We start from the raw sequence: 14,430 nt of genomic DNA on the forward strand, positions 1-14,430 counted from the left end.
TATGTATTTGTGTCTGATTTGAACAATTTGGTGTTGTAATAATTATTCAAATTTAAACATTTGTTGTAATAAAAACGATTGTTGTACTGTGAATTGCTTTTTGGACCATTTATATTCATATATTTATTTTACATTTTGGAAAGGGAACCCAAAATGTTCTTTTTGTGGAAGGAGAGAGACCGCACAACATCTGTTCTTTGCTTGCCCCGTTGCCAGGGTAACTTGGAGGACAGTGGCATGTATGTTTGGCACTGCTTTGTGCCCTGATAACATCTGGCAAGCTTATTCGTGGTGTTATACATTCTTCCCTGGAGGGGAAAAGTTTTATACGGCAGGGATTGCTGCTATGTGCTGGGCGATCTGGTCGTGTCGTAACAGGGTTACTTTCGAGTTCAAACCGCTTACAAACCCATTTGAATGTATATTCTCTGCCTGTGCTTTAATTTGCTGCTGGACAGGAATGATGAAGCAAGAGGATGCAGTTGTCATGAGGGACGGGGCGAAGATGCTGAAGGAGAATGCATCGATGATGATGAGGATCTGTGCTGCAAACCACGAAGAGGCGACCCGTTGATCCTGATGGAGATGTTCCCTTGTGGTCTAGCTTGATGTTTGAGTTGTTCTCCCCTGCGTGGGCTTGAATTTATGCTGCTCGACTGTTGTGAGCTTGTGTGTTGTGACTTTTGGGGCTGTTGGCCCTGGTTCCTAGCTTTAGATGTATGGTGTCGTCGGGTTTTCGCCCCACAACGAGTAATCTCGATGGCGAGTGCTTGCAGTGGGTTTCCCGACGATGCGTTGAACTCGCTTTCCCTTTTCTCCTTTCTTGGACTGTTGTATTTCCGTTATGTTGCAGTAATGGAAAGGGGTGATGCCCGGTTCAAAAAAAATATTTACATTATGATTCCATTTGGTTCGCAATATTAAAAATCTAGAATTTACAAAGCTATGCAGAATTCGCGGTACCATGAGCCCTTCGCCACGAAACAGATCCAGTAAAATATTTGCGGGATGGGTTTACGAGATCTGTTTCATCGGAGGGCTCGCGGTGTCGTATTTTTTTTACAAACGCTCGTAAATGAATTTGCTACTAGTACTGAATCTGCTACTAGTACTGAAGAAATCCATATCCCTTCTATGGACGCGTAGTTCAACAAGCCGCATCCCTCTTATGTATGTGTAGTTCAAGAAACCGCATCCAGTATCCGCCTAGGACCAGCGGTGCCCAGCTCTCGAAACAATCAAAACTCCCCCACGTTTGCTTTTTCCCTCATCATAACCCACCCTCTCGCTCTCCGACGGGAAAGTTCGGGAAAGTTCCAGAAGCGCACCTAGGGTTTCCCGTACCTACCCTGCTCCCTCTCCCGCGCCCTCGAGCCTCTGGACCCGCTGCCGCCGCCGCCGCCGCCATGGACGAGGGGCGAAAGCGCAAGGCGCTCGACGGCATGAATCCGTGGACTGGGCGGCCTTACTCCTCTCGCTACTACGAAATGCTGGAGAATCGGCGCGCCCTCCCGGTGTGGAGGCATAAGGGAGAGTTCCTGCGCCTCTTAGGCCTCCACAAAGTCGTTATCGTCGTCGGGGATTCGGGAGGTGGCAACACCACTCAGGTGAGCCTCTACGTGTACCCTCCGTGTACGCTTTATGTGCTATTGGAGTATTGGGGAAGAAGAAGTTTATTTGCCCCAGTTCACGAGATTCTCGAAAAATTGGCAGATTGTGATCCTAATTCCTAAATGCCCCTGCTGCAATTGCTTTATTACTATGCTTTTAGTGGTATAATTGATGAACCGCAAAGAGTGTCAAGCCTGAATAAACTCAAGGAATTTTTTTATTCTTGCACTTTTATGAACCACGACAAAAATTGCTTGCTTATGATTTCAACCTCCAGTTTGCCCTGTCTAAATCTAGGATCTGACAAGTGTTAGAACTGGGGCTACTTAGAGGGGTGTTTCCTGTCAAAGTCCAGAAATAGAGATGGGGAGGACATAATGATGCCTTTCTGCTCAATTTTTTTATGTTCAAACATAATGAGATGTCCTAGGGCTTAGCTATCTGCAGCTAATTAAGGAATTTATTTGTGTTATTATGTGCCTAGGTCCCTCAGATTGTTCTGCAGGCATGGAATGGCAGGGTGGCCTGTACCCAGCCTTGGAGGGTCGCTGCAATGACGGCCGCTCAACGCGTCGCAGATGAAATGGATGTCACTCTTGGTGAACAGGTTGGCTACACGGTACCTTTAGAAGAGTGCGGCAACCACAATACTGTGATCATGTAAGTTATGATAACATCCTTGTGTTATGTATGTATGGTTGTCCTTTTCGGCATTCCGATCTAACCACATTGTGTCAAACACTACTATTTCCAACCAGGTACATGAAAGATTCTATGCTCCTGAGAGAAGCTGCAGAAGATCCCCTGTTTCAGAAGTACAAGGTGGTTATTGTGGATGAAGCTCATGAACGTACATTGGCAACTGATATTCTATCTGTGATCCTGAAAAATGCTATCAGCAAAAGGAAGGACTTGAGGCTGGTTGTCATGAGTGCCACAGACAACACTCAAGAGAATAACTTCAGCATACACTTCAACAATGCACCGATTCTGATGGTGCCTGGTAGGCAATTGCATCCGTTCGAATGCATCTACCTGCCAGAACCAATGTTCAACTATGTGGAGGTTGCAATCATTACAGTAGTACAGATACACACTACTCGGCCTGCTGGTGACATCATTGTCTTTCTCCCAAGGGAACCCCAAGTTGAGTCTGTTTGTTCAGAACTTAGCAGGGAACTTCAGGGAAGGGACGACGTTGGTCCATTTTGCATTGTGCCTCTCCATGATAACCTACCATTGGAAAAGCAGTCTAAGGTTTTTGAACCTGCTCCAGTTGTATGGAGAGTGGGTTGTCGTCCAAGGAAAATCGTCGTTTCAACAAAATTGGCCGAGACCTCTGTCATAATTCATGGAATAGTCTATGTTATTGATGCAGGGCTTTCCAACTGCAGAATTCACAACCCAGACACAGGAGTAGAAGCTCTGTTTGTGTCAGATATTTCTCAGCAGAGTGCAGTTCGGAGAGCTCTTATTGCTGGAAGAACGCAGGCAGGAATGTGCTTCAGATTGTACACCGAAGATATTTTCCAAGAGGAATTACCACTCGAGACCTACCCAGAAAGTTTAACACTGAACCTGTCAAGCATAGCTCTTGGTATGAAGAATCTTGGAATTCCTGACCTCATGAGTTTTAAGTATATGGATTCTGCTTCACCTGCACGTGTATCTGTAGCAAGGGCCTTGAGAGACTTGTACCATTTAAGAGCAGTCAACCCTGAATATAACTTAGAACCCTTGGGTGAAGTGATGAACTCATTTCCCCTAGACCCTCAGATGTCAGCAATGATAATTGCCAGTCCAGATTACCACTGCTCAAATGAGATTGTGTCTCTATCTGCAATGCTGTTAGGTATGTCTACCAAACTTTAGATTACTGACTTGGATTTCAGCAATAATTACTGCACGTAGTCATTTTTGTTTGCATCTCTTCTATGTTTCAAACTGCATTCTTCTTGCATGTGCATGTTCATAGGTGGACTGAATTGATCACATAGTAAGCTGGATAATTGCCATGCGTTGAGTTACTAAATCAAATGGGAGCACTGTGAACTCCATTGATTGATTACCATCTCATTTTCTTTAGTGCCAAATTGCTTTGTGAGGCGGGTGCATCCAGACAGAGCGGTTGAGCTTTTTTTTTTTGACGCGTCAACGGCGGGCTTACGCCGGCCTGAACATATATTATCACAGCAACATCCAGTTACAAAGATGGACATAGGGTTACAAAAGGAAAGAGGTGACGGGGGCAAGAGAAAAACAACTATTTAGGGGTTACAATCTCGCAGCAAGATGAAACAACATGGAGGCCCAGTCCCGAATCAAGTTTTTTCTCAGAATATTGGCACATCTATTGGACCATAAGACCAGGTCGTCGGCCGCCGCCCGGGCGATGCAGTGGATCCCTTGGTTGTCGTTCCGAAAAACCTTGGCGTTGCGTCTCTTCCAAATGTTCCAGAGTAAAGCCATGATCACGGTGGAGCGAACTTTATCTTGAATGGAAGACTGCCAAATGTGGAGAAGGTTGATAGGTCGAACGTCTTGAAGGCTTGACAGTTGATCCCAAAGAGGTCGAAGCCGCCGACAGGTGAAGAGCAGGTGATCAATACTCTCGCATTGCCCGCAAAGTGGGCATGCATCGGAAGTAGCTATAGATCTTCGGAAGCGCCTTTCGTTCGTATAGACACGGTCCTTGTGTGCCAGCCAGATGAAAAGGCGACACTTGTTAGGAGCGTAGTTCTTCCATATCGCCGACGCCAAATGATCAACTGGCGCTGTATCCCAGGTGGCTCTGTATGCTGTCTTGGTGGTGATAGGCTTGCCGTCGAGCCTGCTAGTTCTCAAGTCTGCAACCTGCTCGTTCAAGTTAACGGAAGCCAAAATAATGCGCAACGCAACCAGCTCGTGATCAGCAGCGTGGGATAGTCTGGGGGTGAAGGAGAGGTTTAGGTCCGGAGTTGCGAGCGCATGAGCAACCGAGACGGTTTGGCTCAAGCAGTGGGAGTATAGAGCGGAGTATTGGGTTGCTAAGGGTGTAGGGGAACCCGGAAGCCAGAGATCATTCCAGAAGGAAGTCGAGACCCCATTTCCAATAATGACCTGAGAGATCGACCTAAAGAAGGGTAGGCCTTTAAAGATGTCTCTCCAAATTGGGGTGGAGAAATTGTCTTGGCTCCCTAAGTCATGGGAGTTAGTCCAGCCATATTTGTCAATCAAATATGTGGAGGTAGTGTTATTGTCGGGAGAATGAAGTTTGGAGAGGTGTTTTAGCAGGAGGCACATGTTCATGTGTGGAAGTGAGACGAAACCTAACCCCCCGTTTTCAAAAGGCGCACACACAATATCCCAAGCCACTTTGCATTGCCCTCCAGTAACCGAATCCTGACCAGACCAGAAAAAAGCACGACACCGTTTCTCAATCTCGAGGAGAGTACCTGCTGGGATTAGGAGCGAGCTCATCGCGTAGATTGGTAAGGCACGAAGCACTGAGCGAACCAGAATGGCACGACCCGCAAGAGAGAGTAGCAGTCCACGCCATCCCGCAAGACGGCGGTCCACTTTGTCAATGATGAAGAAGAACGCAGAGAGGTTGAGCTTTTTGGTGGACAGAGGGAGCCCCAGGTAAGATTGAGGAAAACTAGCCACAGGGCACCCAAAAATAGCTGCTAGCAAAGAGGCCGTGCCATTATCGACATGAATAGGAGCAAAAGTGCTTTTGTGGAAGTTAATGGCCAGTCCCGTTGCGGCAGAGAACTGATCGAGCAGAGCTTTTAGAGCCTGAAGTTGGGCAGCTTCCGCCGGGAGGATAATTAGCGTATCATCTGCATATTGAAGAACAGGGCATGGCAGATTGTTGTTTAAAGGGTGGGTAAGATCTCCATTTTCAGAAGCCTGCAGAATTAGACGCTGAAGAACATCTGCCACAATGATGAAAAGGTAGGGAGAAATCGGGTCCCCTTGTCGTAACCCTTTGCGACAAGAGAACCAAGGCCCAGGTTTGCCATTGAGAAGGATAGCAGAATTGCTGGAGCAGTGGAGAGCATCGATCCAGCGGCACCAGCGTTCTGGGAAACCCTTAGCGCGCAGGATCCGTGCAAGGGCTATCCACGAGACAGAGTCGAAAGCTTTGCGAAAATCGAGTTTAAGGGCGACCGCTGGGATTTTCCTTCTGTGGCAAGTTTGGACAATGTCCGCCGCTAGGGTGAAGTTTTCGGCAATCCTGCGACCTTTGATAAAACCGGTCTGGCCATGATGGATTAGGTCGGGGATGATAGGCTGAGTTCTGTTGGCTAGGCATTTGGAGGAGATTTTTATAGCGCAGTTCTGAAGGGAAATAGGCCGGAAGTGATCAGGCAAGGAGGCGCCGCTTTTTTTAGGGAGAAGCACGATGTAGGCCCTGTTGATCCGCTTGAGGTCGGCCGAACAACTATGAAAGTCGTCCAGGAGTTTTAGCAGATCCATTTTGACCAAATCCCAGTTTTTTTTGAAGAAAGCAGGCCCAAAGCCGTCAGGGCCCGGGCTTGCGTTATCATTCATGCCCCATAGAGCAAGCTTGATTTCGTCCAAGGAGAAAGGTTTAATGAGATCCAAAGCCTGCTGAGAGGATAAAGAGGAGGGGAGAAGAAGGCTTTCAAGATCAAAGGTGAAATGAGAGGGGGAAGGTGAGCCGACCAAGCCCTTGAAAAAGGATAGGAGGATACGCTCTTTGTCATAGTGAGAGGAGAACAGCTCATCGTTGAATGACAGTGATTTGATTTGGTTTTTCCGGTGCCTAATGGAGGCACACACATGCAGGTAGGAGGAGTTTTCATCGCCAAGCACACAATCCCGAATCTTAGCACGTTGTCTCCAGTAGGCGGCAATTAGAGCATTGAGACGATGGAGAGCCAGTTTGACAGCGGTACGAAGACAGAGCTCAATTGTGGACAATTGACGAAATTCTTCGAGCTTGTCGAGAAGGTCAATGGTGGTATGGCAGTTTTGGGCAAGGGTTTTAGTAGGGGTGGTGCGAGCGGTCCATATTTTTGCCATGTCTCTAGTCCGTTTGAGCTTCAGGGCAAGTTTACCAGTGGAACCTAACCTATCATGAGCCGAAGTAACACTGAGCCAATTGGAAGAAACCTTGGTTCGAAAAAGCTCGTTTGCTAGGAGGGAAATGTTGAGCCGGAACACAGTTGATTTAGGGATAGATGTGGCAGCCGAAAGGTGGATAGGGCGAAAATATATTTTAGAGCATATGCACCCAGGCCCTCTCTATCTAGCCATCCATTTTTAGCTTTAAGATTCGTGCAAATATATTTCTCTTTTTTGTTTCTCCCACATAGAATATATCTTGAAGTTCAAACCTATGCGGCGTGACAAAGCTTTCTGAGTAGAATCTAGGATAAATCGTACAGATTTTTTTGTCAAACATAAATATACAAAATACGTTTTGTTTGATTAAAAAATCATATTTTTAATATTTATGTCGGACAAAAAATTCTGAAAGATTTATCCTAGATTCTAGTTAGAAAGATTTGCCATCCTGCATAGGTTTGAACTTTAAGATATGTTCTATGTGGGAAAAGCAAAAAAGAGAAAATTTCATATAGAAACTTAGTTGTGTCGCACGGATCTTAAAGCAATATTGAAGAGTTAGGATAGGAGGGCCTGGGTGCATATGCTCTAAAAATCCACGTCCGTGGATAGGGACGTGGTCGGAGGTGCTTCTAGTGTTAGAGGTAAGCGAGCTGTCAGGGAAAACTTGGGCCCAAGCCACGTTGACCAAGGCTCTATCTAACTTGACAAGGATGGGGGAGTCTTGCTGATTGGACCACGTGAAAAGCCTATCGAGGAGAGGGAGTTCCTGGAGCTGGATAGAGTTGATGGTCGAGGAGAACAACAGAGCCTCGTGCATGTTAAAGTTTTGGGACGATTTTTCCGCAGGGCGCAGGGTTAGATTGAAATCGCCGATGATGGCCCAAGGGCAGGATATCGAAGGTGCAAGATCTACCAAAGCTTGTAGGAACAATTTTTTTTCATCCAAGGCGCCAGGGCCATACACGTTGGAGATGGCAAAGTCCAGATCATCGGCGTTAGCAGAGAACCAACATGTGAGAAAATGCTGGTTTCGTTCAAACTTAGTGCAGGAGATAAGGGAGTTGTCCCAAGCAGTTAGGATTCCGCCTGAAGCGCCGTTAGAGGGGATAAAGTGGAAGTCTCGAAGATTGGTAGGTAGGAAGGAGCTAGCTTTAAAAGAGGAGATGTCCATTAGTTTGGTTTCTTGGCAGCAAATAATCGATGAGTTAGTCATGAGAAGAGCTGATTTGACGTCCAGGCATTTTTTAGGTCGGCCTAGGCCTCTCACGTTCCAAGAAGTAATGGAAAGTTGCTTAATCATTGGAAACTAAGAACACCATTATCAATGAATAAATAGCAACATTACGATGGAACAGTCGATTACAACATAGGGGTGGTACACAGGACATACAACTTAGAAGAGAGATACACGAGGGGGAAAGAGGGGACGCAAGGAAAAAACAGAAAAGAACGGAATAGGAGAACCTAGAAGCCCTAACTAACCGCGCCCAGAACATGTAGGTGCAACTAAAACTGAAGGAGGAGCTGCATCTGCAGGGAATGAGGAGCTGGAACGAGCGGGATGGAGGGCGGCAAAGGATGCATAGACGGCTCTCACACATCACCAAACTCTGGAGCCACCTTGTTCAGATCGATCTCAGAGACGCCGCAGGCCGCGGCAAACTGAACGGCGTCTTTCCCGCCGCAGCCAGCTCGAGGAGCTCAGTTGCAGGAAGAAGGAGATCGTTGCCGGAGACCTGCTTCTTGCCCTCCCGCTTCTGTTTCTTGAGCAGCGTTGCTTTTTCAAGCATGGTTAGCTTGGAGGGTTCTTCGGACAGCATGAGGCGCGCACTCCGGCGTGAGTAGACGATGGTTGGGGATGGGGCGCGAGGAGGCAGGTCGACGACGGAGTCAAGGATGGCAGGGGAGGGTGGCGTGTCGGCGATGAGAGGAGGCAGATCGGCTGGGAGCGGGGGGAGCCCCTCGTCGAACCGAGCAATGGCCTTCATGACATTGTCTTCCCCGTGGATGGTGGGGATGAGGGAGTGGCCCCGGGGGTCGCTGCAGAGGACCTCGGCATCGGTCATTGGCGCGTGTGAAGGCCCCACCGTGGCCACCCTGTCGAGGAGGCCGATGGAGCAGGTGGCAAAGTTGGCGACGACGAGCTTGGGGGAGCCAGCCGGGCGCATGGGAATGCGGTAGAACCCGCGCTCGCCATTTGCGCCGCGGACACGGACGTCGTAGAAACCGCGGAAGAGCTTGACATCAACGGATTTGGGGCGGGTGGTGAGAGGCACGGCGCAGACGATGGGCTTGTGGTTGGCCATCATGGTGAGCCCGCCCGGGAGCTGCACCACTTTGTCGTCGTGGAGCTCATCGGTGGTTGGAGGTGGTGGCGGGGGAGCAAGGTCCGGCGCCATGCCGGCGGGGAAGTCGCCATCGAAGCCCCCCTCATCCTCATCGTCGTCGGGGCCGGAGAAGGCCGGGTCGGGCGGCAGCTCCTGAGAGCGGACCACCAGAACCGTGGCGATGGCGCCGAGCCCGGAGAAGCCATGGATGGGGATGGAGTGGGGGACGTCGGTAAGACTCCGGCTTTTGACGGAGACGAGAACAGCAGAGTAGTCAACGCCGGTGAGGCACACTGGGTCTATCTGGATGGGGCAGGCGAAGGGAACCACTGAGTTGATAATGGTGGGAGTGAACCAATATTCAAGGGGGAAGTCCTCGATATTTAGGGCGGAAACGGTGCCAAGACGGAAAAGGAATCTGTTGTCGGTGTCTTCGTGGCGCACTAGCTCAACGGTGTTGACAGGGCAGTTATAGGGACCATTGAGGATGGAAATCTCCCTTTCATACGCAGACCCAAAGACAACAAGGCCCGCACCAAAGGAGGATGCCCTAATGATGACAGGAGGGTCACCAGCGCCCGTCTGGATAGCGCGGCGGACACAAGCTTGGGGGGAGGGGTGAGGTGGAGTGACAAACGCGTAGGCAAGGTTTTGGAAGTGTTCGATGGGGACATAGGGCATGAACACATTGGAGTAGTCACGTCGATGGCGAGGAGGGGAAGGAGGGAACATTGGTGGGATCGAATCCGAATCAGTGGACTCCTCCCCTGATTCGAACTCGACCTCATCCGGGTCCTCTTCTTCTTCCTCAACCACTTCGGCGGCCTCAATCTGCTCCGGGAAAGCGAAGACGCGGGGCGGAGGGGAAGCAGCATTGGGGGCAGCTGCGGGGGGGAGGTCATCTTCGGAGCCGGAGCTCACGTCCACCAAAGGGATGAAGTCAGCCATGGCTAGGGCGGGGAGGGGGGCTGGTGGGATAGCGGTGGAGACGAGAGTGGATGCAGGTTGGGAGGCAGAGGCAGAAGGGAGCTGGTTGTGGGTTGGAGGGAGGGTTGGAGGAGGGGGTAAAATAGCCGAGCAGCTCCGTTGGGTGTGGCCCAGATGCCAGCACCGTCTACAGCGAATCGGATCTCTACAGTCACGCACAAGATGATCACGAGCTAGGCAACGAAAGCAGCGATTCATGATGTCCAGGTTTTTGGGAGGGGACGAGGGTTTTCGAGGAGGGGAGCGTGGGGCGTGCATGCCATTTATAGAAGCGGAGAGGGCATGGGCGTAAGAATCTTGCCCTCGAGCGAGAGGGAGGCCAGCATGGGCGCTCGGCAGACGAGGTGGAAGCGATGACGCGACCTCGAGGGCGGTGCTATTCCCGTCCGTGAACAGGAGCAGGTCATGGGGAGCGTTGGCTGTAGCGATAGTCATTGGCTGGGGTGACGGCGCAGGCTGGGTTGACCAGGGGAGGGGGCCCTCGGGAGTTGGCAGGATACCAGGCGCAGAAACGTCCAAGAGAGGCCTCGTCCGCCGCGCGACCGAGATACGAGGCGATGGCGATCGCAAGCATGGGGAGGTGAGATCTGATTGGGTCGGGGTGCATGCAGATTGCATGCGTTGGGGCGGGCCAATTGGAAGCAGGAGCAGACCAGCAGCAGAAAGATCCAGGAGAGGGGGCTGTCTGTTGTTTTTAGAGGCAAGCGTCAAGGGCAGAGGGGGAGCGACAGCAGGCAGTAAATTGTGGGCGTCCAAAACAGGATCACGGGGGGTGATACGGTGACAAGTGGGGAGATTTGACCTTGGGAGACAGGCGCGAGGCTGCGAAGCAGCTGCGGGGGGCAGGGGAAACGACGAGACAGCAGCAGGTGCTGAAATTTTGTTTGTGTCTGGAGGGGTAGATGATACGGTGACGAGCGGCAACGCACGCCTAGCAGACGGGCCAGCGACGGCAGGAGCATCAGTCTTGGCTTGGTCTGCAGAAATTTGAACGGGGGTGTGTTTGGGAACAGTGGTAGTAGCGACAAAATATGATGGTGGCGAGGCGCCTAATGGGGTTGGATTAGAAAGGAAAGAAACGACAATCCCATTGTAGTTAATACCCTCTAGGGAGATCACGAACTGAGCTAAGCAATCATTAGCAACCGAGAACGAGTACAAGCAGGCACTAAACTGATGAATTAGCGGCTGATCAGCCGGCGTACCAATCCAGCCATTAAGCAAAGCGACGATGGCGGCAGCCGGCGGCGCCGGCGCCGGCAGTAGCACTTTGAGCCAGACGGTGGAAGGGGCAGCCAGCGGAGACGCCGGGGATAGAGGGGAACATACCGGAGAGGAGAAGGACTCCAGGGCGAATTGGAGGAGCGCATCGCCCGGCGAGTGGAGCACCGGGCCGAGGTCGTAGGTGGCACGGCGACGCAGCATCGCCGGGGTCGAGGCCGCTAGGAAGCCTTTCCGGAGAACCCGCCCATGCAGGACTTGGTCGGCAGTGGCCAAGGAGAATGGCACCGCCGGCCACCCGCGCGCTCCTCCAGGGGATACACCGACCGCTGCGGAAGCAGGAGCCGGGGATGGAGCTGTAGCATCGAGGAGAGGTGGGAGCGCCGTCAAGGGCGCGGCCGGAGTGGACGACCCAGATCGGCCGTCCTCCGGCAGAGGCCAGTGGGTCTGCATGGTGGCCGCCGAGGCCGGACTGGCCGCCGGCGGGAGGTCGCGGTAGTCGCCTATCCTACTCTCGTCCCACTCCGTCCGGAAGCAGCCTTTCGGTGGATCATGCCCATTCAGCGGTTGAGCTTTCAATGCAAGAAGAAGCTGAAAATATTTGGGTGGAAAAATTTGTGCATGTTGATGGCGACCATTTGACCCTTCTGAATGTCTATAATCACTACGTTCAGAACAGTAAGTCTATATGTCTTTGCTCCTTTCATTCATTTGAATCTCAGCAAGTTGTTTTATTTTTACCCAACAAGTTTTTTTTTTGACAATGCAGATCGGGATTCAGAATGGTGTAAGATGAACTTCATCGATGCTCAAGTCAGGAACTATGCTTACAATCTTAGACAAAAGCTTGTTGGAATCATGAGAGGATTGAATATCCCACTGTTGAGTCCAGCCTCCGATAGTCCTTGGTTCCCCAACAATGTTAAATTGGCCATGCTATCAGGGTACTTTATGCAGGTAGCTCACAGAGAAAGATTTGGATACTCTGTGATGCTGAAAGATGATAACCAGGTCAGTAGTTCACATTTCTGTTTTTGGCACATTTTGTTATTTCGCTAACTCATCCTTGGCAGGTATTGGATTTGGACAGGACAACCTTCCTGAACCGCAGGCCTGAATGGGTTATTTACGATGAAATCCATTCAAACATAGCTCGCACAGTTACTGATGTCCAAACAGAAATGTAAGATTGTAAGTCTGCATTCATATAGCTGGATTCAACAATTACTGGAGGTCCTGATTCCTGAATCTTCTCGTGCTTTGTTTGCAGGCTACTGATGATAGCTCGCGACTATTACGACCTAAGGAACATTCCGCGCTGTGCCATGAAGACTGCTATTGAGAGGGCGCACGTCTTTGGGCTGTCTCGAAGTGGCTATCAAGGCTTAGCTGAGATGACTCAAGTCGAACTGCAAAATTTTCTTGAGGGTGAGGGTATGCAGTGGCAGACCAGGATCTCAATTCCACAAGCACCAGCAGCTGACGAGCAGGGGGAAGGCCCCCCTTCTCCTCAATGATACTTTGGTCAGGTAATTAGTTTCTAACATAATGCCGTACTGCTCTTCTACTGTAGTATGGAATTTGTGCAATACCTAGGACATTTCTCTGTCTCGAGCGCATTTTGCTGCTTGCTGTACTTGCAAGTACAGCTTCTGTCCATTATGCCTGGAAGCTGCTTTTCTCGTGTTCTTCTTTGCTTGTGCTGCCGTCTTTTTTGATTGGAAGCCGATATTCTCATGCTCTTTGCTTTCTGCTGCTGATGTTCTGTTTTGCGCTTGAGCAAATGCCATCCCAACCGAGTATCGTATGGTATGCCGGACTTCTTTTCATAGACTTTGTGGTCTTCCTTCTGATCGCATGCACATCACTTCCAGCGTCACCACTGGAACATGATAACTTGAGTCAAAGTAAGGAAGTTTCATCTGCATCATCGACGATGCCCGATTCTAGAACCAGAAAATTGTCAGGCATTGACATCCCTTGGTTGTCTTCTTTGTCCAACATTTCAGTCCTGACCTTCTAGAAATCTTTGGCAAGCATCCTCAACGATAAAGCATTGAAGATTCACCATCTTTCACCTGAACTGTTATCTTCCTTGGGCTTACAGAAATCAATATCTGTTTTTATCCACTTCAATGTCTATTGTCTATCTTTGATCTCTGATTTGCCTCTTTAAGACTTTAACCATCGTCCTCTTGTCAGCAACAAATTCCTCCATCTTTTGCTCAGCATGCTCCAAATTGATATGAGTTTGCTCTAAATTTCCCTCTTGTGGGTCCTTCTCTGTTATAATTTCTGCATAAATATCTGCCACCCCACAATCTGTTTTATGCTTATCCGGAGTGTCACAATCATTGTCATCATACAGAAACCTCAAGCTTCAGATCATCATCAAGTTCTAAACCTTGATGAAGCCACTATAGTTTCAGATCTTTTATTTGTAGATTATCCATTGTCATATACTATTATGGTGACCTCTGATATCAGGCAGCAGCATCTTTTTATTCCTCTCAACTGGAGACATGGTTCCTTCAACATAACACGCTCCAGCAACCTGGGTGGAGAGACGGAGAGGGAACAGTGAATATGGAGAACAGGGGACAGATGGTTGGGGGTCTAAGTCTTCTAGGCCTAGATGGTTTGGATGTGGTTCAGGGGCTCATGTGGCGCTCCAGCAAGCATGTGGCATCCACATGTGCAATACCACTTAGCAGAACAGCTTGAACTGGGGCTAAGGGGTGATGTAAACAGCTTGTAATAGATGAGAGACATATGGATTTAACTATAGTTTGTAATCCAATCCAACAACACATTATATATCTTATTGATCTTATCAGCACTTGTGTATCTCTTAGGCAAGTGGAGCTGCAGCAGTGCGCGGAGTTGCAGCAACGGGCGCAGTTTATGTCTTGCAAGGTAGGAGGAGTTGGGCAGATACCAGGACGACGAGATTGAAGCATATACTAGGATGACAGAAAATACATCTTCCTTTGGCCTGAGTCTGGGGATTCTGTCTTCCCCCCTTTCTCTTGTGTGCCAGGGTTTCCCATTTTCATTCTGTAACAAGAGTGGAAACACAGCTGTGGTTAGGTGGTTAACCTGATAGCTTTGAATTTTGCTGACGGAAACCTAGCTAGGAGAAGTTGTTTTGATGGTATATCTATGTTATGACCAGCTTGGATATCCGGAAGTTTTTGGTGCTTAA

The 14,430-nt window shown here is 49.6% G+C and overlaps 1 protein-coding gene across 1 annotated transcript; it reads left to right on the forward strand.

The window, feature by feature from the left end:
* The first annotated feature begins 1,298 nt into the window (after positions 1–1,298).
* LOC123144193 (probable pre-mRNA-splicing factor ATP-dependent RNA helicase DEAH2) lies at positions 1,299–14,416 on the forward strand. Its single transcript, XM_044563248.1, has 7 exons — positions 1,299–1,607; positions 2,096–2,271; positions 2,370–3,463; positions 11,995–12,236; positions 12,299–12,408; positions 12,496–12,754; positions 14,081–14,416. The coding sequence occupies exons 1-6, from the start codon at positions 1,407–1,409 to the stop codon at positions 12,740–12,742; spliced, it is 2,070 nt and encodes a 689-aa protein (XP_044419183.1). The 5' UTR covers positions 1,299–1,406; the 3' UTR covers positions 12,743–12,754; positions 14,081–14,416.
* The last annotated feature ends 14 nt before the right edge of the window (positions 14,417–14,430 follow it).

This window comes from Triticum aestivum, chromosome 1B (assembly GCF_018294505.1).
Source record: "Triticum aestivum cultivar Chinese Spring chromosome 1B, IWGSC CS RefSeq v2.1, whole genome shotgun sequence".
Taxonomy (NCBI): domain Eukaryota; kingdom Viridiplantae; phylum Streptophyta; class Magnoliopsida; order Poales; family Poaceae; genus Triticum; species Triticum aestivum.